Genomic DNA, 25,471 nt, shown 5'->3' on the forward strand with positions numbered 1-25,471 from the left:
AATTTAAAAACCCCTAGGGGTTGGCATGCTTGTCTGACCGTAGATTTGCTCCTAGGTCACTGCTTGTAATTCTTGCAAAGCATATGCGATACCAATACTAGATCATTTTCCTAATTTTAACTGCTACACAGGAAATAAGACTTTTTTATATTTTCTTAGAAAAAGTTCTGACGAGCTCTACCTCCTCTACAGAACGGTGTCCACCGTCCATGCATGGATCCATCTACCACATACACCAGATAACAAAAAAAAGTCAAAGGTCAAAAAAAAAATGATGCTGCAACAACGAAGGATTAGGGTGACTTCTACAAGGTGCTTAGCTGCAAATTCTCCTTGGCAGTTTGGAGCTGTTTCGTTAACTCTATTGAAGCTATTAGTTACCTGGTGGATCAGAGAATTAAACTATAGGCGCAAGAAGCTCTTTAAACTTATGCCTTATCCCATAATGTGGGAGTTGCGGAAAGAATGCTGCGGCTGCAAGGGAGGTACAAAAGCGTCCAAGAGATCATCATGAAGATCAAGAACTTGTTAATCCTTTGGGGTCTCGAGTGACAATTTGTTTAATGGGTATTCTTTTTTGCAAATTATTGTAAATTGGGAAGATATTGTTGAATTGTTTTTTGGGGTTCTTATCAATCATGTGGATGGTCGCTTGTAAATATATTTTTCTTCTAAATTAACTTTTTTTTTCCAAAGAAGAACAAAAAGTCAAGAAAGATAGAGGAAATGATGGGTATCGTTCATGGCTCTAATGGGCGTTTAGGACAACAACATGGCTCCAAGAAGCAAGAGAGGTAAAAGCGATTCTCAGTAGTCCTTGGTGTTGCATAAACCTACGAGTACGAGTAAGTGTCCCAAAAGTAAAAACTATCAATCAGAAATAAAACAGATATGAATCCAGATTTGGATTCGTTAATGGCAAGAGTTATTGAGCTAGTAAAATGATTCAGTAGTGTGAGTTTTTACCATCGATTTCATATCGAAATGCACATGTTCTGAAACACAAAAAACATAATATAGAATGAAGAATGTACGTCAATATGTAACAAGTACAAAACCCATATAAGGAAACCATTCATCGGCTAAAAAGCTAAAAAGACAATATGATTATTTGCAATACAAGGGGCCATTTTATCAATATCTTTCGAAATCAACAGATTTCCGCGTAACCAAAAGGAAAAGTTGATTGATACCCATATTCTACAAATTGTTTAATCTTAAAAAAACAAGGCCAGGGGTCACTTAAGGGCAATTCTGGTATCCACCGAAATTTATCCAATCGGAACATTATCCTTTTTCGAAACATTATTGTGATTTAGATAAATGTAATCCCACCACCTTCACCCCATTCACTATAAATAAGTGGCAATGGAGGAACACTTGAGTCAACAAACACACAGCTCACAATCACAAGTACCCTAACAACTTCATCATCTCCTATTTCCATTACATTTCTCTCTTTCAAGTTCTATCTCAATATCCTCAAGCTTTTCGATCATCACGTCCATACGGATCAGTAACTAGGTACATTTCGAGTTGCAATGGACAAGGTAATGAAATTGGCATCACAAAAGGCAGTGGTTATATTTAGTAAGAGTACATGTTGCATGTCTCATGCTATCAAGAGTCTTTTCTATGATCTTGGTGTGAGTCCAGCCATTTATGAATTAGATGAAGAATCGAGAGGACGAGAAATGGAGAAAGCACTCCAAAGACTTGGATGTAACCCTACTGTACCAGCTGTGTTTATCGGAGGGAAACTAGTGAGCTCAACCAACACTATCATGTCCCTGCATCTCAGTGGTGCTTTAATCCCTATGCTCAAAGAAGCCGGAGCCATTTGGCTCTGACTGATTATCAAACCAAATTTTCCTGCTCTTATACCATGTTGACGGGGAAGATTGATAACTTCAAACGTCATGTGCCATGGGTTTTTCAATCAGTCTGTTTTGATCTAATTAATCGAGTAGCTAGCAAGTGCGGGAAAAGAGTTATATGAACAAAGTCTATAGAGCTTAACTAATAGTAACTATCAGTACGAATTTTGGTTATGCTTTGCTCGTATACCTACGACAAGTATATGTATTGTGTGTCTTCAATGGAACAATGTATTTGGTTTTTAAGTAACTAATGTTAAGGATGACGCTACTTGTTAAAGTAGTTTTTGGAAGTACTATTTCGACTTCATGGATCATAAGCATGTTAAGGAATTTATCAATTTGAGTTTGTTGATCTTTTTCGAGAAAATTCATTTCAGTAACTTGCAAGATACCAGCAACAAGACCGTATTTGCATATTTGTTTTACACCAGTAAAATATATATTCCATCTGTTGGGGTTCAGAGCCATCTACATGCTAATATTGCGGAAACAAAAATAGCTAACAAGAAACACTTGATCTTTCGGATTGCTCCATGAACCTCACTACGATCTAGGATAAGAAGAAGAGAAAGATAACCACACGGATGCAAGCCATAAACAAAGCAACAAGAAGTAAAGTACTCACGGATTTAACGTGGTTCAACAATATACACAATTGTGAATATTGTCTACATCCACCAAACGGCTACGACCTCTTTATTCATTATAGAATCACCACTGAGAATTACACAACTGATTGATTGTTTCAACCCATCGACTCACCACAACGTGACCAACACAAGAACTCTCACAAGCACCCTATAAGATCCAAAGTAGTGTCTTCACCCATACGTGATAATGTTTACCATATTATCTACCACAACGAGATGATCTTCTCTGCACACCCTGACATAGATTACCATGGACGCCTTTAGCTCAACACCAATAATCTAATCCAGCACCACCAAGATGATCTTCTCCTCAACAAGACGTCTTACCAACATCTCCATATGAATACTCCATAACGACATATCTTCCAACATCGATAAGTATCCCATAAGCACCATAATGATGTACTCCTTCCACCATTAGGTCTCTCACATAACCACCTCAATAGATGGGATGAATCCCTCACATCTCTACGAGATTTACATTGAGGATTTCATGACTAAAACACTTAGCCTAAACCTCCTTATATAAGAGTCACAAACTTGGTTCCCAAGGAAACCATGGTCAATTAGGAAACCCATCTTATATATGGAAGTTGTCCTAAACCAGCTACGTTTCCCTAACGGAGCCTTTCCGGAACCTTCTAGAATTTACCCGCCTTCTTTAACCTAAACTAGGAAACCCACCGTTTCCCTGCACCATCCATATGCGGAAATTTAACCAAGATAATCACGTAAGACGGAGTCTGATATATCAGAACTATAATGAAGTGAATATGGACCAGGAGGACTGCACTTTCTCTTTTGATAGGCAAAAGTAAATATTCATGGGACATGGCCATATTCATTGAAAACGCTTACACGAAGACAGAAGTCACAGTCACGGAACAGAATTAAGCAAAGTACAATCCCAAAACGAGAAGGAAGAACAAGTCCAACCAACTCAAGAGTCAAAACTCAGAACCGCCACCCCACAGACAGAGACATAGCATACTATGTTTCCAAATACAACCCAAAGGGTCTTTCATAAAAAAACGACCCATGAAGCCCACTCATTAACAAGCCCAAGACCTATTTCAGCTTGTATAATTTAGAAATAATTGCTTTATGTGAACCAAGTCTAGTAAAGTCTACCCACCCAAACCTTAAAATATTTGTTTGATGAAGAACTGTTGTAACTTTGGCCACCACTAAAACTACCTTTCTAAGAAGACAGGTGTCATCGTCATCTCTGCTAATTTGTTATAGAACACTGTCGTAAACCACCTGCGACCCTTCCTGATTCAACTAGAAAATCAGCATAAACAATATTAACACTCTTACACATAGATAATACTGATTTCACCACTTCACAAAAGAAAAATGAAGTAATTGTTGGATTAACTTCAACATAGAAGTCACTAACAAGCTGGTTATGACAAGATTAGGAAATTGATGTAATCCTAAGGGAATTAGAAATCATCTAGTTCTAAGAAAAGGAAAGACATGTAATAAGGTAATAGGAGTAGGAAAAGGAATTCATAGTTCTATATAAATATGATCACCAAAATTGTGGTTGATCATAAGAGCAAGATTAGAGCTTGTGTTTAGTTTTGAGTGATTTTCTAAACATCAATAAAGAGAGTAGTCTTTATACAAGCTAAGTTTGATCTTGCAGTTTCCATTAATTGGTATCAGAGCTTGTTTCTGAGCCATGGAAAACGAAACCACCATTGTGGGTGCAAAACAGTTCACGCCACCATCAATACAAGTTCCAATCCTCAACGCCACAAACTACACAGTATGGGCCATGAGAATGAAGGTACTGATGAAAATCTACAAAGTTTGGGAAACAATTGATCCTGGTACATTGGACCCAGACAAAAACAATGTTGCCATTGGATTAATCATTCAAGCAATACCAGAATGTCTTGTTCTACAAGTTGGTGAACAGGAAACTTCAAAGAAAATTTGGGATGTAATAAAGGCACGTAATCTCGGAGCTGATCGAGTTAAAGAAGCCCGTCTGCAAACCTTAATGTCTGAATTTGAAAGAATGAAGATGAAAGACACTGATACTATTGATAGCTTTGCAGGAAAGCTATCAGAGATAGCCTCAAAATCTGCGTCACTTGGACAATCCATTGATGAAGATAAACTGGTAAAGAAGTTTCTCAATAGTTTACCAAGATCCAAGTATATTCATATCATAGCTTCTCTCGAACAAGTCTTAGATTTAAAGAAGACTAGCTATGAAGATATAATTGGAAGATTGAAAGCATATGAAGAGAGAATCCTTGATGAAGAAAACAATGGAGAAACTCAAGGAAAACTCTTGTACACAAACTCTTACCAACAAAACTCTGCGACAAGAGGAAGAGGTCGTGGAAGAGGTGGTAGAGTAAAACAGAGGCCGAGGAAGGGGAGGAAGGTTTAACTCACAAGATAAAACAACAAGTCAGAATGATCAAAACCAAGGGAAAGAAAAGAAGGATAGATCAAACATTATTTGTTACAGATGTGATAAACCAGGACACTTCTCCTCTGTATGCCCTGAAAGAATACAAAAGATGGAAGAAGCAAATAAGAATGAAACAAGGGAAGCAGATACAACTCTTTTCATGCACGAAGTTGTATTCTTAAACGAAGGGAAACTAATACCAAAGAACTACGAATCAAAGGATGGAGAAGAAGGAATCTGGTATTTAGATAACGGAGCCAGCAACCACATGACTGGTAAGAAACATTATTTCTCTGAACTCAACGAGAAAATCAAAGGAAAAGTGAAGTTTGGGGATGGATCTTCTGTAGAAATTGAATGGAAAGGATCAATTCTATTTCAGAGCAAGACCGGAGAACGGAAGCTTGTCACAAACATCTACTTCATCCCAAACTTACAAAGCAACATTCTAAGTTTAGGACAAGCTACAGAAGTTGGATGTGATGTTAGAATGCGACAAGATTATGACCCAGGTGGAAGACTTTTAGTTAGAGTCTCACGCTCACAGAATAGACTCTACAAGATAAGTCTCATGATTGGAAGACCATTGTGTCTGAATATGAGACTGGAAGATCAGACATGGAAGTGGCATGCAAGATTAGGACACATAAGCTTTAGAACTTTAAAGGCAATGTCTCAGAACAAGATGGTTCGAGGGCTACCACAGATAAACGATGAATCAAGGATTTGTGAATCATGTTTAGTTGGGAAATAAACGCGTCAAGGTTTTCCAAAAGCAACAACATTCAGAGCCTCAAAGCCATTAGAGATTCTTCATGCTGATTTATGTGGTCTTATTACACCACAACAAAACGGAGTGGTGGAGAGAAGAAACCGAACTCTAATAGAGATGACGAGAAGTTCGTTAAAAGTTATGCAGGTACCTAATTATCTATGAGGAGAAGTTGTACGACACTCCACATACCTAATAAACATGATACCTACGAAAGCTCTGAAAGACATGACTCCATATGAAAGTTTGCGAAAGAGAAAACCAAACATATATCATTTAAGAGTGTTTGGTTGCAAAGCATACGCAAAAGTTGATTCTGCAACTCTTAAGAAACTGGATGATCGATCTCAGACTCTTGTGCATCTAGGAATTGAGCCTGGATCCAAAGCTTACAGATTATTCAATCCAACAACGAAAAGATTAATAGTGAGTCGAGATGTGGTATTCGATGAAAAAGCAAACTGGAACTGGAAAGAAACTAATGATGGATCAAGTAGGGATCCAGGAATGTTTCACATGAGATGGGGTCAAGTAATTGATGAAGGCGAAGGACCCATAATCATCAATACCAATGGAAACAATGATGTTAATCAAGAAGAAGAAGAGAATAATGAAAACACTGAGAATAACGAAGAAGTAGTAGAAGAAGAAAAAGAAGAAGAAGAAGAAGAAGAAGAAGAAGAAGAAGAAGAAAAAGAAGAAGAGATCGATGAAATAACTCAACCCATTCCACTGCGAAAATCAACAAGACAGATACAAAAGCCACAGTATCTGGAGGATTATGTTCTTCAAGCTGCAGAAGAATGTGAGATTATGCTACTTTCTGTTAATGATGAACCAAGGAATTTTCAGGAAGCAAAGGTCTCGACTAAATGGACACAAGCATGTAGAGAAGAAATTATTTCAATCAACAGAAACAAGACTTGGTTTCTAGTTGATAAGCCAGGTGGGGTAAAAGTGATTGGTCTTAAGTGGATCTTCAAAATAAGACGGAATGCTGATGGTACTGTCAATAAATACAAAGCAAGGCTTGTAGCTAAAGGATATGTACAAGAATCAGGCATAGATTTTGATAAAGTTTTTGCACCAGTTGCTAGAATTGAAACAATACGCTTATTAATTGCAGAGGCAGCATCAAACTCATGGGAAATTCACCACTTAGACGTTAAGACAACATTCTTACAGGGTGAATTGCGAGAAGATGTGTATGTTGAACAACCAGAAGGTTTTGAAGTAAAAGGACAAGAGCATAAGGTTTATAAGTTATCAAAATCTCTATATGGTCTAAGACAAGCTCCTCTAGCCTGGAATACAAAGTTAGATCAAATCTTAAAGGGAATGAGATTCATAAAGTGTTCTAAAGAAACTTCTGTATACAGAAGAGAAGAAAAGGGAACGCTTCTTGTGATTGCAGTCTATGTAGATGATCTATTTTTGACTGGCAACTCCCTTAAGGTGATCAATGAGTTCAAGAGAGAAATGTCATCAAAGTTTGAGATGTCAGACCTCGGAAAACTCACTTATTACCTTGGCATAGAAGTCCATCAAGGAGTAGATGGGATTCAGATTAAACAAGAAGCTTATGCAAGGAGAATTCTGAAAGAAGCAGGACTTGAAACTTGTAATCCAACTAAGATACCAATGGAGTTTGGACTTAAAGTTTCAAAGGCACAAGAAGAAGCAGAGATTGATTCAACGAGTTATAGAAGAAATGTTGGATGCCTAAGATACTTGTTACACACAAGTCCAGACTTGGCTTTCTCAGTGGGAGTAGCTAGTCGTTATATGCAAAGTACACGCAAGTCTCATGGTGACATCATGAAGCAAATATTAAGATACCTAAAAGGAACAATCATGTATGGATTGAAGTATGGTTGAGGAGGATCAAAAGGAATTGTTGGGTATAGTGACAACAGTCATAATATTGACCAAGATGATGGAAAAGGTACAACTGGTCATATATTTTATCTAGGTGAAGCACCTATTACATGGTGTTCACAGAAGCAAGACATTGTTGCCCTCTCATCCTGTGAAGCTGAGTTTATGGATGCAACAGAAGCAGCTAAACAATCAATATGGCTTCAAGAATTATTGGGTGAAATCAAAGGAAGAGAACCTGAAAAAGTTCTTATCAAGATTGATAATAAGTCTGCAATTGCACTCACTAAAAATCCAGTGTTTCATGGGAATACGAAACACATTCACAAAAGGTATCATTTCATACGAGAATGCATCGAAAAGGAGGTCATTAACGTAGAACACATACCTGGAACTGAGCAGAAGGCAGATATATTGAAAAAGGCATTAGCTTGGATCAAGTTTGAAGAAATGAGGAAATTAATAGGAGTACAAGATTTCTCACAAGCACAGTTGAAGCTTAAGGGGGAGAATGTTGGATTAACTTCAAAATAGAAGTCACTAACAAGATGGTTAGGACAAGATTAGGAAATTGATGTAATCCTAAGGGAATTAGAAGTCATCTAGTTCTAAGAAAAGGAAAGACATGTAATAAGGTAATAGGACTAGGAAAAGGAATTCATAGTCCTATATATATATGATCACCAAAGTTGTGGTTGATCATATGAGCAAGATTAGAGCTTGTGTTTAGTTTTGAGATATTTTCTAAACATCAATAAAGAGAGTTGTCTTTATATAAGCTAAGTTGCATCTTGCAGTTGTCATCAGTAACAAATATGCAAAAGAGATGAGACCCTAAGATTTATTCATGGTTTCTAACTCACCATTAAAACCACCAGCAATGGACAAATATAAAGATTAGAACCACCTCCAAAAACAACTTCAAGAGTTGGAACCCTAGCCACCTTGCTACGATGGACGCCACCATTGAAAAACACAACATGCTCACTAAATATAACCCCTCACAATAATTTGAATAAATATCTAATAGTTTGCATAATCATTATCAATACATGTCAGTAGAAATAGTAGCGTTTACCCATTGAAGATGAAAAACCGCAACAACATATCCAAACCCAAATTTGGAACCACCATAGAAAACCTATAGACAAAAACAAACCAATGAGAAAACCCTTCTAAGTTCTAATACCTACTAACATTAGAAAGGAATCTAATAACAAATACATTTTTTACATCATTTGCAAAGGACCATTTGGCCTTGCAACACGAGTGGATTTAGTTGCTTGTACCAACGAGGATGAATTACGGTCTGTGCTTGATCCCTTCTCAGTACATAGGCATCTGCAATAAGTTGCGGCATTGATGGTCCAGCATGTTGTCGCTCATATCATCTAATTGCGAGATGATTGTGACATTATGGCAACTCATATCATCTGGCTCGGCAAGGTGATGCAAGAGATGATTATTGCCATACTCCATGAGGGAAGTTGCATTTCATTCATTGGATGCTCATACTTCCTATCAAGTCAATTGACGTATGCATGCACCAATGGTGCATTGGGAATGGTAGAAAAGTAACTTATACTGATGTGAAAGTTAGAGGATCTTGCATATTAAGCCATTGACATCATAAAGAATACAAATTTGATTATCCGTATCCAAGTCGTCCATCCATTGGATGCAAATCCGTTGGATGTTGGATTGGATGCAGATGTCAAATTTGAAATCCGTAATGAAGTGGTTGGATGTGGATGAAGTGAAACCGGACAATACCAGCCTAGACAGAACAGAAGTACGCAAAGTACAATCCCAAAATAATAAGAAAGAACAAGTCCAACCAACTCAATAGTTAATCCCCACACCCCACATAGTACAAAACATATTATGTTTCCAAATACCGCCTAAAAAGTCTTTCATGAAAAAGAAACCATGAAGCCTACTCATTTACAATCCCAAGACCCATTTCAGTTTGCATAATTTGAAAATAATTGTTTTATCTAACTAGTAAAGTCTACCCACCCAAACCTTAAAATATTTGATGAAGAACTGTTGTAACTTTGGCCACCATAAAGACTATCTTTCTAAGAAGACATGTGTCATCGTCATCTCTTCTAATTTGTTGTAGAACACTGTCCTGAATCACCCGCGATCCTTTCTGATTATATCAGAAAATCAGCACAAACAACATTAACACTCTTACACATAGATAATACTGATGTCCCGACGTTAAGAAGAAAATGAAACAAGAAATATGCAACAAAAAAAAAAAATGAGACCTAAGATTTATCTGTAATTTTTAACTCATTATTAAAACTACTAGCAATGGACAAATATAATGATTAGAACCACTCCCAAAGAGCATCCAAAAATATGGATGAACAAGGATATGGAAGACTAATAAAATGGGGAAAGGAAGAGAGAGAAATATAATAAAATAAAAGGAAATCGTGTGAGACTGAGCCCACCGGTCGGCCGCCAGTCCCATGGCCGGTCCCCCACTCCCTATTATTTTATTTCTTAATATTTTATTGTTATATGGGTTTTCTCTTTCAAGGACTTCCTCTTTCAATCAAATTCTTTTGATTTTCCTTATCTTATCAAATCTTTCTCCAGGACCAAGTGGTTTGTAAAACAAGTGGTCCCGCACCATTATGACTTTCCACCATAAACAATATTAAAATAATATTGTTCTAATATTTCCAAATACTGGTCTTTCAAGCAAAAATCTGCTTCATCCTTCGAGCAAAATCAAGAGTTTCAGTCAAGATCAAACTCTTCTGGAAATATTAAATAATGCCTGACTAACCATCAGAAAATATAAAAATTCTCAGGATTGGTCCGCGAATAAAAAAGTGGGACAAGCACCACCATGGCCGGCCATGATCGGTTCTTGGCTATCAAAAGGTCGGTCCCACCTCCTTCATTGATTAATCACCTAATTAATCCTATGAAGTCCGTATTTGGTTTAAACTATCTTCAAGAACTTGGACCAGTATCCATGCACCAGTAGCTGGTCCCACTAACACCAATGGCCGGTTCTGACACCCCTTGGTCGGTCCCTCTTTCTACCATAATTAGGTTTTACTACCTATGCTCTACAGAGCTCAATTTTAATTATGGTTAGACACTAATTAATCATCCTTTCACCAAATGCTAGGCAATTGACTTTGGTGAATGCTCAGTAAAGCACTTGGGCGCCATATGGTCAGTCCATCCCCACCAATGGACCCTTTCATCTGTTGGTTGATTCTTACTCAATCATTCATGGATCCATTGATCAAAATTAGGGTTTTGAACCTAATGCTCCGCAGAGCATAATTCTGAACAGGTTCAAACATCAATAATTTTTATATTGATCCAGCAATCAATATTTTAATTAATCATTTAATTTTGTGTCCAGCTACCAATACTTTATTAATATTTTAATCGATATTTTATTAATTCAACTATCAATTGCTATGCAAACCAATATTTCTCATATTGATTCAACTATCAATATTCGAGGAATTTGTATTTCATACTGATCCAGCTATCAGTATTTAATTGGTTCATCAATCAACAATTGGTTTATTAACCAACACCTAGTTGGTTCATCTTAACCATTATTTTAATATTATAATCTCTCTGCTTGTCATTACTTAATCATTACATGTTGATCGAGGATGAACATTCTGTGATCATCTTCATATGACTTCCTGTCAAATGCTTGACACATCAACATAATGGTTTATGATTGATCCGACAATCTCATTAAACCTATGCTTATCAATCCAAGCAGGCCTAATATTGTTGTTGCTCTGTCTAGCACAATGATATGTTACTCATTAGTGACCCATCAGACTCAACGTCTATAGTCCACAAAGTGTATTGTTGTCTCAGTAGGCACTTCATGTTTCATCCATCATTATTATGAAATATGAATTACGCTCAAATCATCAGTTAAGATTCATAGTCTAAGTAGTCAACGGTTGACCATATAAAATACATATGTGATGTGGTTGTCTGCATGTCAAATTTAATGTTACTTTCTCACTACTTATAATTTATTATGAAGAAAGGGTAAGAAAGGATCGTTCCCACATTTGTTCTATGTTTCGATTACTTATATAGAACTGGTGGAATTTTCTGATTTTTATTAAACTAATTAAAAGTTATCTAAAAGCAAAACATGCAAGCAAAAACAAGCAAATAAAACGAGCAAATCAATTATATGGAAGTATTGGCCAAGGATTTCATTTTCATTCACAAACATGTTCTTGACTTAATAATTAGAATTGATATTTAATCTCTCACTATCAAAAGACCTATGATACCTTGATCGCAAGAATATCTCGAAAATATCCTCTTGTCAACAAACACTTCAAAAGATGCAAATATGAATTCTAACAGGAAAAAAAACTAAGTGTAAAAGAACTACACAAGTTTAACTCTCGAATAGCATTAAGATTTATGAATTAGTCTAATCAATGCAACCGAACGTGGAAAGCGCACTAATCTAATTTAACAAAATTTAGGGTTCACATATGATTACAAGGATATATCACTACAATTTATAACCATATTTATGCTACTTTTATTCAAGGAGTATCACTTTTGCGTAAAGTAAATCATAAACTAGCAATAGATGTGAATGCGAGCTACTAAATTGAACAAGCAAAATCATGTTATGAGACAAAACTAACTTATTTAACCAAAATCATGTTATGTGAAATCAAACTAATCTTTAACCAATAATAGAATTAACTACTCATATTCTTGGAGTTCATAAAAAGAAGAAGGAGAAAACATTTCATCTCTAAATCCTAGAAAAAAAGTAGAGAAGAAGATATCTCCGAAAGAAAAGGTCTCGGCTCTTTTACAAACTTTCTCTTGTTTTCTAATTTCTAAATCTCGGTCAAATTTGTCCGCCTATACAACCCATAAAATCTTAAGCCCGGTTATCATTTGGCATGTTAGTTTCAGAGAATTGACAGCCTAGTCCCTTTCTTGCTCAACTGTCAGTTGTAGGGAAGGGCATTTCATTCTTCACCTCCTTTCCTGCATAACCTAACATACATCTAGCATTCAAACTTTACTACAGCTTAATCTTCATTTTTCCCTGACTGTTACCACAAGTTTTGGATCCGGTGAAAATGTCCAACATGTCTCGTGCAACAAAAGAGAAACATGTGAGATACGATAAAAATCATGATATTATCTTCGCAACTGCATATCTGGAAGACGACAGTACGCGACTGCAGTTCAAACAATAAGTACTTTAACATCGTAGAAACGGCATAAGAAGAAAGTTGGATGATACTACTTTTGACGTCGAAAATGCAGGGGTACCAAGTACACACCAAAAAAAAAATTCGGCAACCTGTATGGATAAAACTTAATACTATTGCAAGTATACCAACTGAATGATCCTTGACCATATGTATAGAGATTATATCTCTAACCTCTACTCAATCAGTATGTGTATAGACACAAGGTCCGTGAACCTGATTGTTAAGCAGAGTCCTTGGACGATCTAAAAAATCAATATCCAAGATCAATCTGGGCGTATCCAAATAATTTAATCGGAATTCTGTCAAGTAATTAAACTTGTAATCTATCTTTCAAGATACGAATCATATAAGAAACTAGTCTCGTAATCGATTACAATTAATCGGATGTATCTACTTAGACTGAATACGTACAAACCTATGTGAATCCAATTATAAAGATAAATGGTATAATGCAGAAAATAAAAAACACAAGGCACCAGAAGTTTTGTTAACGAGAGAACCGCAATAGCAGAAAAACATCGAGACCTCGTCCAGATTAGAACACCAAACTGTACTAAGTCGCTACAGACACTAGCCTAATATCAAACTTCGGACTAGAATGTAGTTGAGAACGAATACACCCTTCAAGAAATTCAGTTACAGTCGCGCTCCTTACGTCTCTTTAGCCTTGCAAGGATCTACGCAAATGAATCCCTTAGTTGACGTCCTTTATAGCCTAAGATTTGCTTCAACCTAAGTGAAGAATTTTGATACTAATCTTCCTCTAACAGTTAAGCCTATTTGATTTCCGTTTAGATCAAAACATCAAGGTAAGGAAATCTGTTTGCAATAGACAAATCTAGCAAACCTCAAAAATCTGTAACTTACTACCCCAAAGAGCATCTTATATTCTTAACTACCTCTCAAGAACAATCTTCAAAAGATCAATTAAGATCAGTTTTCATATATCTATCTTGAAGAAACACAAAGTCTGATACGAAGAGAACTTTGTGATTACTCTCTATCTTGCCTGAAAAAGATTACGAAAACCTCGATAACATTTAAGCAAGATTGGGATACACGAACTATCAAGGTAAAGATAGTCGGACCTGGCTTCACGAATCCCCAAAGTTAAGTCTTTTAGTCGTAGAGTTAATTATGTTTCTCAGAGGAAACCTAGGTTTATAGAGGACGACTCTAGAATCAACTAGTACACAAAGTGTCAGGGATTGATTTTCCCAGTTGAAAGAGTATCTATAATTATTGATTTTCAAGGACCATGGGTTGCTTAAAATTCAAGCTAAGATAACTTGAGAATCAGACAAACAATTTAGGTCTTGAAAATACAATAGAAGAATAAACACTAGCAACCGGTTCTGGAACCATGTATAATGATTGTTCGGCTTGGCATATATATCAAAGACTAAAGCAATTTGATGTTCATTTAAACACCTAAAAATTTAATCATAATGCATACACATGAGTGTTTGAGTGCTCAATTAAGTCTTAGAAGTGTTTAAGAGAGTTCTAGTAATGCTAAACATATTTAAAAAAAAATAAGTCTTTGAGCATATAGTAAAATCTTAAATTAGTACAGCGGTTCGTGAACAGTTAGGCTTGTTCACAAGTCAGGGTGCAATAGTTTGTGAACCGGGTTCCCCAACCCTACAAGACTACCAAACTCAGTTAACCACGTTTCTTGAACCGGCTTCGTCAACCGCTAGCCTTTAAAACCAAGTTTCAAATTTCAACTCATACCGGTTCGTGAATAGTCCCCAACTGAACTAGGTTTGCGAACTGGTTCATATATCATCCGCGTCCAATCCAATACATAACGGATTTAAAATTTGGCGTTGCATCCATTTCAACACCCAATGGATGCACAGATGGACGGATTGGATGCAGATGATCAACTGGATTTCCTATATAGTTAGAACTTTAAAACAGAAAAACAAACAACCAAAAATGACTTGAATAATAACCAATCAAGAAAAAAGAAATTCTTGATTTTTCGTTCCTCTTTCTTCTTTCTTTTCTCTTCCCTTCTTGCTCAGATTTGATCCTTTTGGGCCAGATCTGAGCAAGGATTTCTTTTTCTTTTCTAGTTTTAGGTAATAGTTTATTCAATAAGATGTTTCTACATCATTTTTTGTGTCTTTCGATATGTTTCTTCGACATTTTGGGGCGATTTCTCTTCGTTGTTGTGGGGTGAGTTCTTCAATCTTTCATGGATGGTTCGTGGCTTACTACTCTCGATTCAAAATCATCGACGATTCAACATGAAATCGCTTTGAATCCATACTCTAGGAATTTAGGCATCCAATTTCATTTGGATCTACAAGTTTATGAGAAAAACACTCCTTCCTTTCAGGGGCATCTCTTATCATGGAAGAATACAATCAAATCAAATGGTCCGAATTATTTTCGGAATACACCATCATCTCTCCCTTATACATAATCGAAAATTCGGTATCTCTGCAGTTTATTGCTCTTTCTCTTCGCAATCTACTTGTAGTTGATATCCTTATTTGTATTAGGGTTTTGATTATCTTGATGTTTTTTTTATGTATTTTGATGTTTTTGTTAATCTTGCAAGCGAACATGTAATCACTATTTTGATTTGAATGAATTGAAATTTGTTGATTGACCAAAAAAAAAATTAATCCTAAAAATTTGATGGAAGAAAATGATGAGGAGATAAGTTGATTATATAGGGGACTACTAAAATTATCAAATTAACCCCGAATTTTATAACATAAATATCCTTAATTTAACGGGTGTGGATGTCCAGTGGATGTATAAGACTGCAACTGCATCCAATTCAACTGTGTTGCATCCCGAAAATTGCATCTACATCCAGTCCATTAGTGAGCAGTTAGGATACCCGCCTGCAAAAATATGATTGAACCAGAAATGCTCACTCCTACTTTTGGGGGTTGGGGGATGGGCCATCATGGTGTTCGCATTATTCAGGTGTGCGATAACAAAATTATTATTATTGATATTTATTTTCTTTGGAGTCTCACAGTAAGTGCAGATTGTGCATAATCCATCGCCATGAAAGAAGCAATTAGAGGGGCTACTGTGATGGGAATAACTATAGATATTCAAAGTAATTGTAAAGGGTAGTCCAGTTTACGAGGGAGAGGCTTCGAGTTGCTTGTAGAAAACAAAACTATTTTGTATGACCCTAAAATGTGACCAGGAATTTTACTAGGTGTAACATAATTTATGTTTGATGTGTAATGAAAGGAAAGAAACGAATATGCATTCTTTTTTCCTCCACTGCAAAGAAGCTACAGAGTTATGGAATTATTTGTTTGGAAATTTTGGCTTAAAATGGGTTTTGACTGACAGTGTTAAACTAACACTTTGAGAAATAGCTAAATAAAAAGGGTTGTATAATGTCAAACAAAAAAAAAACTCTCGAGTCTCATTCTTTTTACAATTTGATGGACAATTTGGAAGGAAAGAAATCATCAGCTTTATGAAAGGAAAAAAAAAAAAAAACAGAAAATGAAAATGAAAACAGTAGATAATTTCTATCAAATGTACTTTTTTCAATTGGGTGCTTTACCTTATAAGCTTTTGATGATTACTCTTTAAAGAATCTAATTAGTAATTGGGATGTTGTAATTGTCAATAATTAATTTGTGTTTGAAACTAATTTGTGTCTGAATTTTTTGTATCTTTGGTAGCAGTCATTATTCTGTTGACTGTTATCGTTCTCAATATAATTTGTTTTTTTGCTTGTCAGAAAAAGAAAAAAAAATGGATTTATGTTACATTACATAGAAGGTTGAATACTAATGCTGGCAATCTTGCCAAGTGGGCTAGGGAGAATAAGTTAGCTTTTGTAATTCTAAGTCTACTTCTTCTCAAGCCAATCTTTAGAAGTGGGAATCCAGGCTTATAGATGGGATTGTAATTAATAAAGACTTTGATGTATTTTCTCCTTATTGCAATACATTGCTGCTTTTATCTTTATCTTTTAAAAAATTACTTTGTGTGGTAGCAACAAATTAACGATAAGAGTGATGGCCTAATATAACCAAGGTTTGAAACGGCGGTTGTTTTCGAGAAAACGGCCGTTAAAAAAATCAAGCCTATGTAGTGTGTATGTGAAGGTCACCGATACCCGTGTCTATATATCACCGATAAATAGGAAATAACGGTGTTATTTAGACCTGTTATAACCGTTTTCACGCATGTTATAAATGTTTTTCTAATAATGAATTTTACGTTTTTTCCTTCTAAATAACATTTTAGCGCAAATTTTTTAGACCATTTTTCCCGTTTTCACGTCAGTTACAACCGTTTTTTTAAAAATAATATAAAAATATTTTCTTATAATTATTTATTTTTTATTTAACCGTTATAATGCTCGTTATTTTAAAACAACGTAACAAAAACGCGTTTTTTCCTAATTAATGCGTTTTTCTCCCGAAACGTACTCACACCTATCAAAACGCGTTATAACGATCACATCCAATGATCGTGACCCGTTTTTCAAACCTTGAATATAAACTAAATGTCTTTTTTAGTTGATATCGAAGTCTTTTCTAATAAAAATCCTAATTCCAACAACATATGCTCAGATTAACCACTGGAATTTGATACTTCCCAAAAGTAGATACTCAACAGAAGTATATTGATCACTACATTCATGCATGTGGTATCCCAATTTGGATATACCGCGCATCACTAGCTTATCACACAATCCAAATTAGGGAAAATGGGTCATTTGTCCAAATATTTTTAAATTACGGTTCAAATGAACGAGTAAAAAATAGTTTGGGTGAAATGACAAAAAAAAAAGAATAGTAAGGATGAAACTGATTTCATCCTAACTTAAATTTAAAAGATAGTAAAGATGAAACTGGATACATCCTGTGTAAATTAAAAATAAGAAAAAATATTTGAAAATGGGCACGATGAAACTGGTTATATCCTGCCTATTTTTACATATTTGTCCATTTAAACATTATCGAAATCTAACTATCCATTTCACCCAGGAATTGTTGATTTTGATCTTTTTAACCAATTTTGTGTCCAAATTAGGCCTGTGCTTACATAGTACTGAAGGTCACAATTTAATATGTTGGCTTCTCTGTTCTTGTTTGGCCATTCCCTTTGATTATAATACCTATTACAATCTACGTTATTATCAATCTATTATACGGCCTTTGCTTTTATATGTCGGAAGCTCGAAATCGACCTCTAATTTGGTCTTTGGCAACCAAAAAATACAAGAAACTTTTGAATTGGTTTTGTTTGATTGTAATCTTTCCCTTTCTTTGTAGGGTTCCATGGATAACTGGTACCGGATTCCCTGTTGAAAAGGGCGCTGCGAGTGAGGGATATTATACCCGTTGGCCGGTTCCAAATCCACAAATTTCTTCTTTCTTTTTTTTTTCTCCGGTAAAGAAAATGCACAAACTTTTATAGTCTTAGATATATTTTTTGAAGTCCAAATATTTCCCACGTTGTTACGTAACCATTTGGCTGGATCGATCTAGTCTGGCATGGATTGAATTGGATTCTAATCTAACTAGATGTCATTTTACAATTGATAAAGTAGAGAAGAGGAAGATTGATAGCAGATCAATTGGGAATGAAAAGCTGCTTCAATCTTGTCCTACACGATATCCTTATCAGATGCTCCTATAGGATATTTCTTCTTATCAACGCAGAAGGAAGAAAAGTACGGACTTTATATAAAAAAATAAAACCAATTGCACGAGAAAATATCAATTAATTAATTCGATTAAGGTAACTATCACAAACAGTGTTGTCTATTCAGAATAATATGTCAAATATCACTTTGATCGATTGATTCTACTTTCTTCAAATGTACGTACATTTGAAGAAAAATGACTATCAAGACTGTATACTGGCCAGCTAGCATGGAGAATATTGCATCTTGGAGATGTTATAGTAGTGTGTTCACCATTATCGTCAAATCTTCGTCGGCCTATTGTTTTCATTACAAACTACGTCTTCAAGAAAAATATCCTGGATTTATCTCTCTATATTCTCTCTGCAATTGCTTTTCCTTTTTACACCCACTTGTGAAGCAGATTTAAAGTAGGAGCTAAAACGTCGATCGAATTCTAGTCATCTTCCAGAGATGGTCAATGAAAATGAATGACGTACACCATCTTTGCATCACATAAATTCTCAAATTTTTATTGCGTGGGTATTCAGCTTAGCTGAATTACTAATATTCTGCTCAGATGAAATTGGGGTGCTAGTGTGCTACTGACTACTGAGTTTTCAATTATCATGCATTATCAACAGTTATTTATTTTACCCTTTCACTAGAATGACATTTGCAGATACTGTTACGTCTCACGTAAGGCCAAGCTAATTGTTCCTCACTTGAAATGATGTAACACATCAGGAACAATGTTCTAGTTTGAGGGAGAGTGAATGCATGGCAGTTTGTCTACTACAAGTCAACATCAAACAAATGATCATATCATGGTGCAACTTCGTAGAATTCCCCCCACTCGTCAAATATCTATTCCAAAATTCTCTTTTTCTTTTCTTTTTTTGCTTTAGCTTTTTATTTTATTTCCTTTCTCACAATATTTATCTCATTTTTTCTAATTTTCATGAGATATGAACTCCATGCAAACGTCTGCTATAAATATAAGTCATTATAGGAACACACAACTCATCACAAACAACCCTAGCTTTCTAGTATTTCTCTCTACAAAACTCTCTCAATCATTTCACCGCATTCCCATCATTAAAAAAAAATAATCGAAATTCTGTTTTAATATTACTACCAGTGTTTCGTTTATCTTATATGTTCTGCATTTTAACCTACTTGTTAAGTGGAAGTTTTCTCTGCGAAGTTGATCAAATTGTAAGAGCTAGCAGCAATGGAGATGGTAAGGACTTTGTCATCACAACACGCAGTTGTAATCTTCAGCAAGACAACATGTTGCATGTGTCATACAATCAAGAGTCTATTCAACGAGCTCGGAGTGAGCCCTGTGGTTCATGAACTTGACCAAGACCCAAAAGGAACTGAAATCGAATTGGTGTTACTGACATTATTAGGTCGTAGACCAACTGTACCAGCCGTATTCATTGGTCGTGAGCTCATTGGTGGACCCAATGAAGTCATGACTCTTCAATCTTCATCTCAATGGCACACTCAAACCACTTCTCAAATGTGCCGGTGCCATGTGGCTTTAGAAATGCATATGCTTGGTTAAACACTACTCTATCGGACGCCTACACAGAGTTCTATATATCAGGCCGGTTGCATTCATCGACTTCACCTATATCAATCATCAGTTTATCTATTTATATCAATAATGTGCCATTAACAAAGCGCAAAATCAGAAGGCTAGGTAAGTACTCACGATACGTACCAGTACTGTTCTGATCACTCGAGTTTGGAGTTACGTAAATACCCCGTTGTGCAATTTGTCCGCACATATGGCGAAAAAAATAGATGTTTAACTAGAGTTTTATGCCTAGATCTTGTTCGTAGTAATATATAGTATCATAAGTATTCAGTCACTCTACCATTGTAGTCAAATATGACACTATAATGTACTCAATAACGATACTTTAATTGACGACTATCTGTATTTATTTACAGATAGTTCGTACGATATTACTGTATGAAACTTTTGGTAATTATCAAGGCGTTCCAATATTAATATTTACTTTTCAATAACTCTTTTTCACTTTCTCTTCATTTTCTAATTATTTGTAATTTTGTATCGATAATTCAATATCTTCTTTTAAGTAATTAATAGTTTATAAATAAATTGGCTTTGCTGGTAACTAACCAATAAAAACCAATTTTAATACTGTGCGCAAAGTCAAGAAGACTCCAATAACTTAATTTTTTTTGCTTAGGATTTTTAGGTTGCGAGATAATATGATTTGCAAACTCTATACAAATCTCATGTGGTAGCGGTAAGAGGTATCATTTTTTTTCTTCCATTTCTATTTGTACACACCATCATACTCCCTCTGTTCCAATACTAATATTTACCTTTCAATTACCCTCTTTCGCTTTCTCTTCACTTACTAATTATTTTATATCAATATGATTCAATATCTTTTTTAAGTGTTTAATAATTTATAAATAAATCGACTTTACTAGTAATTAATAAATAAAAAAACATGTTTTAATACACCATGCAAAGTCAAGGAGACTCCAATAACTTAAATTTTTATATATGCTTAGCTCGATTCATAGTATAAATCCTAGCAAATCTCTGGTCTTTCTTCTTCCCATTCTATAGTATAAACCCTAGCAAAAAGTATTTCACAAACACAATGGAAGCGAACAACAATACTGGTGAAAACTCTACTGCTATTAAAACCATTACTGAAAAAATGAAGGATACCTCTATCAGATCTTCAAGAGTTGTTATAGGTTCTGCAAGGAATCTAAATGTTGTTGCATCTGCTTGGTCTTTCAGTTTGATTGGTAAGCTGATAACTAAGAAAGATGATACTGAAATTACTGATATCAAAGAGGAACTTAATGTATTATGGAAAAACTACAAAAAAAAAGAGAAACAATGATTGTTGGAAAATACTTGTTTGTTTTCAAGTTTAACACTTAAAAAGATAAGAATGATGTTCTTAAGAAAGCTCCATGGAATATTCAAAGATGCTTACTAGCCCTACAAGAATATACAACAGCGGTGGCGTATTCAGATTATGTATTCAGGAAGCAACCCTGGAGTGTACAATTCAAAGGATTGTTGTTGGAACACCATGATGAAGTTGTGGTGAATGAAGCGATAGAAGATCTGGGAAAGAAAATTTCTACGGTACTGAAAAATTGTAGACCTCGCTCAGGAAACATGATAACTGCGCGTATTGAAATCAATTTGTCAGAGCCTTTGAAGAGAGGAGAATGGTGGAATTCAAATCATGGAGAACCGGTGTGGATTCGATACCATTGGCTCAAACAGCCTCATAGCTTGTGTGACCAATGTTACATTATAGACCATGATGATGCAATCTGTGAAGAAGTCGTTGAGTTATTACGAGAAAGGGCAATGACTGTGGAAGAATATGAGGAGCATCAAAAATCCAAAGAATTTGCTGAGAAAAAAGGAAAAGATTCTGGAGACGAAACGATGAGGAATGAGAAGGAGGGGGATAATATGACAGAAGCAGAAGAAGAAAGGATGACAAAAAGAGCTAGAAATCAACCTGTTCAAGACAATGACTCAAACCCGTCAATTCATGGTCCCATTTTAGCTGTTCATGGTGGAGCTATGAGTGGTATTTCCAACAACACACATCCTGAAGTAATGGATGGGGTCGAAACTGGAGGGAGCCAACAACAATATACTGACGCAAGGAAGAATCTCATGCATAATCCAGAGAGCCATGCAACTGAGGTAATCAACCACAAGCACTTAAATTTATATTTGGTTCTTCGTTCTTTTAATTCTTTCTACTTTAGTAAGTCTACTTGTCTCTTGTATTTCCATATTAGAACTGCCCTTACTATCAATCATTATCATCATAATAGTTTGAATAGTTTTGATATTGAAAATATGAGGATTATCGCTTGGAATTGTCAGCGCTTTGCTGACAAAAAACCTAGAGATCATCTTAAGGACCTTATTTCTAGGTATAACCCTGATGTTATCTTCATCTCAGAGGAAAAACTAGGAGAAGCTAAAATGCTTAAACTAGTCATACCTTATAATTTCCCTAATCATAAACTTATATCCTCAAGAGGTTTAGCTGGAGGCATTATATTGTTATGGAAGGACGGCTTCTCTTTTAATATTATCAACTGCGACTCTTGGATTATTAACTGTTCAGTGCAGGACGATCCATCTAAGCCAACATGGCTTCTCACTTGTATGTATGGGTCTCCTTACCCTAATAACAAAGAAAAGAAGTGGAGATATATCAGAGACTTAAGTACTTCAGTTCAACAACCGTGGGTCATAATTGGTGATCTGAATCTAATTTTCCAAAGTGAGGACAGAATTTCTTCTAACAATATAAGCAGAACTACTTCTTCTTCTTCTCCGTCTTATACTTCTTCCTCAAGAGATGCACCTTTCATCAGTTTGATTCGAGAAGCTGGCCTGGATGATATGAGTTATACGGGAAAATATTTTACTTGGTCTTCTAATGTACATGGGACGGGAATACGAAGATCCAGACTTGATAGAGCACTCACCAATGATGAATGGGATATCTCTTTTCCTGACGCAAAATTAATTCATCTTCCGCAATATGGCTCGGATCACTGCCCCATAATGCTCGATTCTTCACATGATGATGGTGACAGAAAACGTAATTGGAAGTACTTCCAATGTTATGAAAGGGATGATTCTCTAAAACCAGAAATTGAAGCTGCGTGGAATCATCCAATTAATGGTTCAGATGCTTATAAGGTCTCACAAAAGATGGTTATCACTAGAAGATATGTCTCAAAGTGGAATAGGGAGCAGTTTGGCAATATTCGGAGTAATATCTTTCTTCTACACCAACAGATGGAAGTTATTCAAGAAGAGAGTCCTAACAGTTCATCTACGAGTCAAGTGTTAGCTCTGGAAAATCAGATAGAACATTGGCACCAAATACAAAACGAATTTTGGGGTCAAAAATCTAGGGATGAGTACTATCGAGAAATGGATAGAAACACTAAACACCATCATGCTAGGGCAAATAAAAGAAGATCTAGAAACAATATCATGGCCTTAAAAGATGAAGATGGAAACTGGTGTACATCTAGAATGGAATTGGAGAACTTACTGACTGAGCATTATGGTAAGCTTCACACTACCTTCTCTCCAGTTAAGAATGATCACTTCTTACAATGTATTCCACAGGCAATCACAGAGGCTGACAACAATGAGTTAACGCGCATACCAGATGGAGCAGAAATCTACAAAGCTCTGAAAGGAATGAAATCATGAAAGGCCCCTGAACCAGACGGTTTTCCTCTAGGATTCTTCAAATCGCATTGGGACATTGTGGGTGCGATGTAATAAATATGGTTCAACAATTCTTCCATACAGGATACTTGTTGAAGAGTTTAAATGCCACAAGTATCTCTTTCATACCCAAAACAAAGAATAAGCAATTCCCATCAGATTTACGGCCGATTGCTTTATGCAATACCACATATAAGATAATTTCCAAAATTATGTCATCTCGAATGAAGAAAGTTATGGGAAAAATAATATCACCACTCCAAGCAGCGTACGTGCAAGGAAGGCAGATATCCGATAACATCCACTTGGCCCAAGAGATAATGCATACAATGAAAGACAAACGTGAAGAAACAAATTACCTGGCCCTTAAACTCGACATGTCTAAAGCATTCGATAGGCTTGAATGGTCGTTCTTACAAGATGTGATGATCAAAATGGGATTCTCTCCTGAGTGGTGTTATCTTGTCATGCAGTGTATTTCTACAACAAAAATCTCGATACTTTTGAATGGATCACCTTGTGCAACATATAAACCAACAAGGGGAGTCAGGCAAGGTGACCCCCTTTCACCTTACCTGTTTATTATTGTAATGGAGGCGTTTTCCAGACAATTATTTCATGCAGAACAGAAACAACTCATTGAGGCGATAAAAATTGCTCCTACAGCTCCTGTCATATCACACTTATTTTTCACAGATGATTGCTTACTATTCATGAAAGCTGATCTTCATAGCGTGAGCAATGTGTTGAAAATTATTGATGATTTTGGCGCAGCATCAGGACAGTTGGTGAACTTTAATAAATCCAGTGTGCACTTGAGTATCAATGTTCCTCAGAGGTTCTGTAGAATGTTGACTAGAAGATTGAAGGTTCCAAGAACGCGAGTAGTTGAAAGGTACTTGGGTATTCCTCTCATTATTGGCAAGAAGAAGAAAGTTATTTTCTCTCAATTAGTCGACAGAGTTACCAGCAGACTTAATTCGTGGGATAGCAAATCCATGTCTCAGTGCGGAAAATCACTAATGATCAAGAATGTTACCAACACCATACCAGCTTATTTTATGAGCTGTTTTCAGATTCCAACTGACATTCTCAATCAAATTGAAGCTGCACAAAGAAAATTTTGGTGGGGCTTTGAAGAAAAAAGAGGTACTTATGTTACCTCTTGGAAAAACTTAGAGCGACACAAGAACTGCGGAGGGAAAGGTTTCAGAAATCTGAAAATACTAAACCAAGCTCTTTTGGTTCGTGCTGCTTGGAGAATATGCACAATCACGGATACTCAATGGGGGAAAGATATACAAGCCAAGTACTTCACGCACACCAATCTGCTTCATTCTACAGTCAAGTCGAACTCTTAATGGGCCTGGAAAGGCATCCAAAAGCAGATTACGTTCATCAAACATCATAGCCATTTGAGATTGGGAAAAGGTACCAGCATTAAAATTTGGTTAGATGTATGGATCTTAGGACTAAGTGAACCACCAATCCCAAAATATGGAGTTGAAGACAGTGAAACTTACGTATGGGTCAGTGATCTTATGTGTAAAGATAGCAGGCAATGGGATCAGGTTCTTATTCAGCACCTTTTCAATTCTCAAACAGCTGACAAAATCCTATGTATGAGAATACCAAATTCTGCTGATGATAAAC

General features: G+C 35.9%; 2 protein-coding genes across 2 annotated transcripts; both read left to right on the forward strand.

Moving 5' to 3' along the window:
* The first annotated feature begins 1,405 nt into the window (after positions 1–1,405).
* Positions 1,406–2,148, forward strand: LOC113319480 (monothiol glutaredoxin-S10-like). Its single transcript, XM_026567731.1, has one exon. It carries the CDS (start codon positions 1,542–1,544, stop codon positions 1,848–1,850), a length of 309 nt encoding a protein of 102 aa, XP_026423516.1. The 5' UTR covers positions 1,406–1,541; the 3' UTR covers positions 1,851–2,148.
* A 19,028-nt stretch (positions 2,149–21,176) lies between these two features.
* On the forward strand, positions 21,177–23,800 carry LOC113315820. The gene is made up of 2 exons (XM_026564071.1): positions 21,177–21,389; positions 21,494–23,800. The coding sequence occupies exons 1-2, from the start codon at positions 21,177–21,179 to the stop codon at positions 23,798–23,800; spliced, it is 2,520 nt and encodes an 839-aa protein (XP_026419856.1).
* The last annotated feature ends 1,671 nt before the right edge of the window (positions 23,801–25,471 follow it).

Source organism: Papaver somniferum, chromosome 10 (assembly GCF_003573695.1).
Source record: "Papaver somniferum cultivar HN1 chromosome 10, ASM357369v1, whole genome shotgun sequence".
NCBI classification, from domain to species: Eukaryota; Viridiplantae; Streptophyta; class Magnoliopsida; order Ranunculales; family Papaveraceae; genus Papaver; species Papaver somniferum.

Bases quoted from the DNA above. Each gene is read 5' to 3' on its own strand.
- LOC113319480 (XM_026567731.1), top strand. From the start codon at position 1,542: ATGGACAAGGTAATGAAATTGGCATCACAAAAGGCAGTGGTTATATTT.
- LOC113315820 (XM_026564071.1), top strand. From the start codon at position 21,177: ATGGAAGCGAACAACAATACTGGTGAAAACTCTACTGCTATTAAAACC. The intron at 21,390-21,493 runs GTATTATGGAAA...GATGTTCTTAAG, and splicing joins ATATCAAAGAGGAACTTAAT to AAAGCTCCATGGAATATTCA.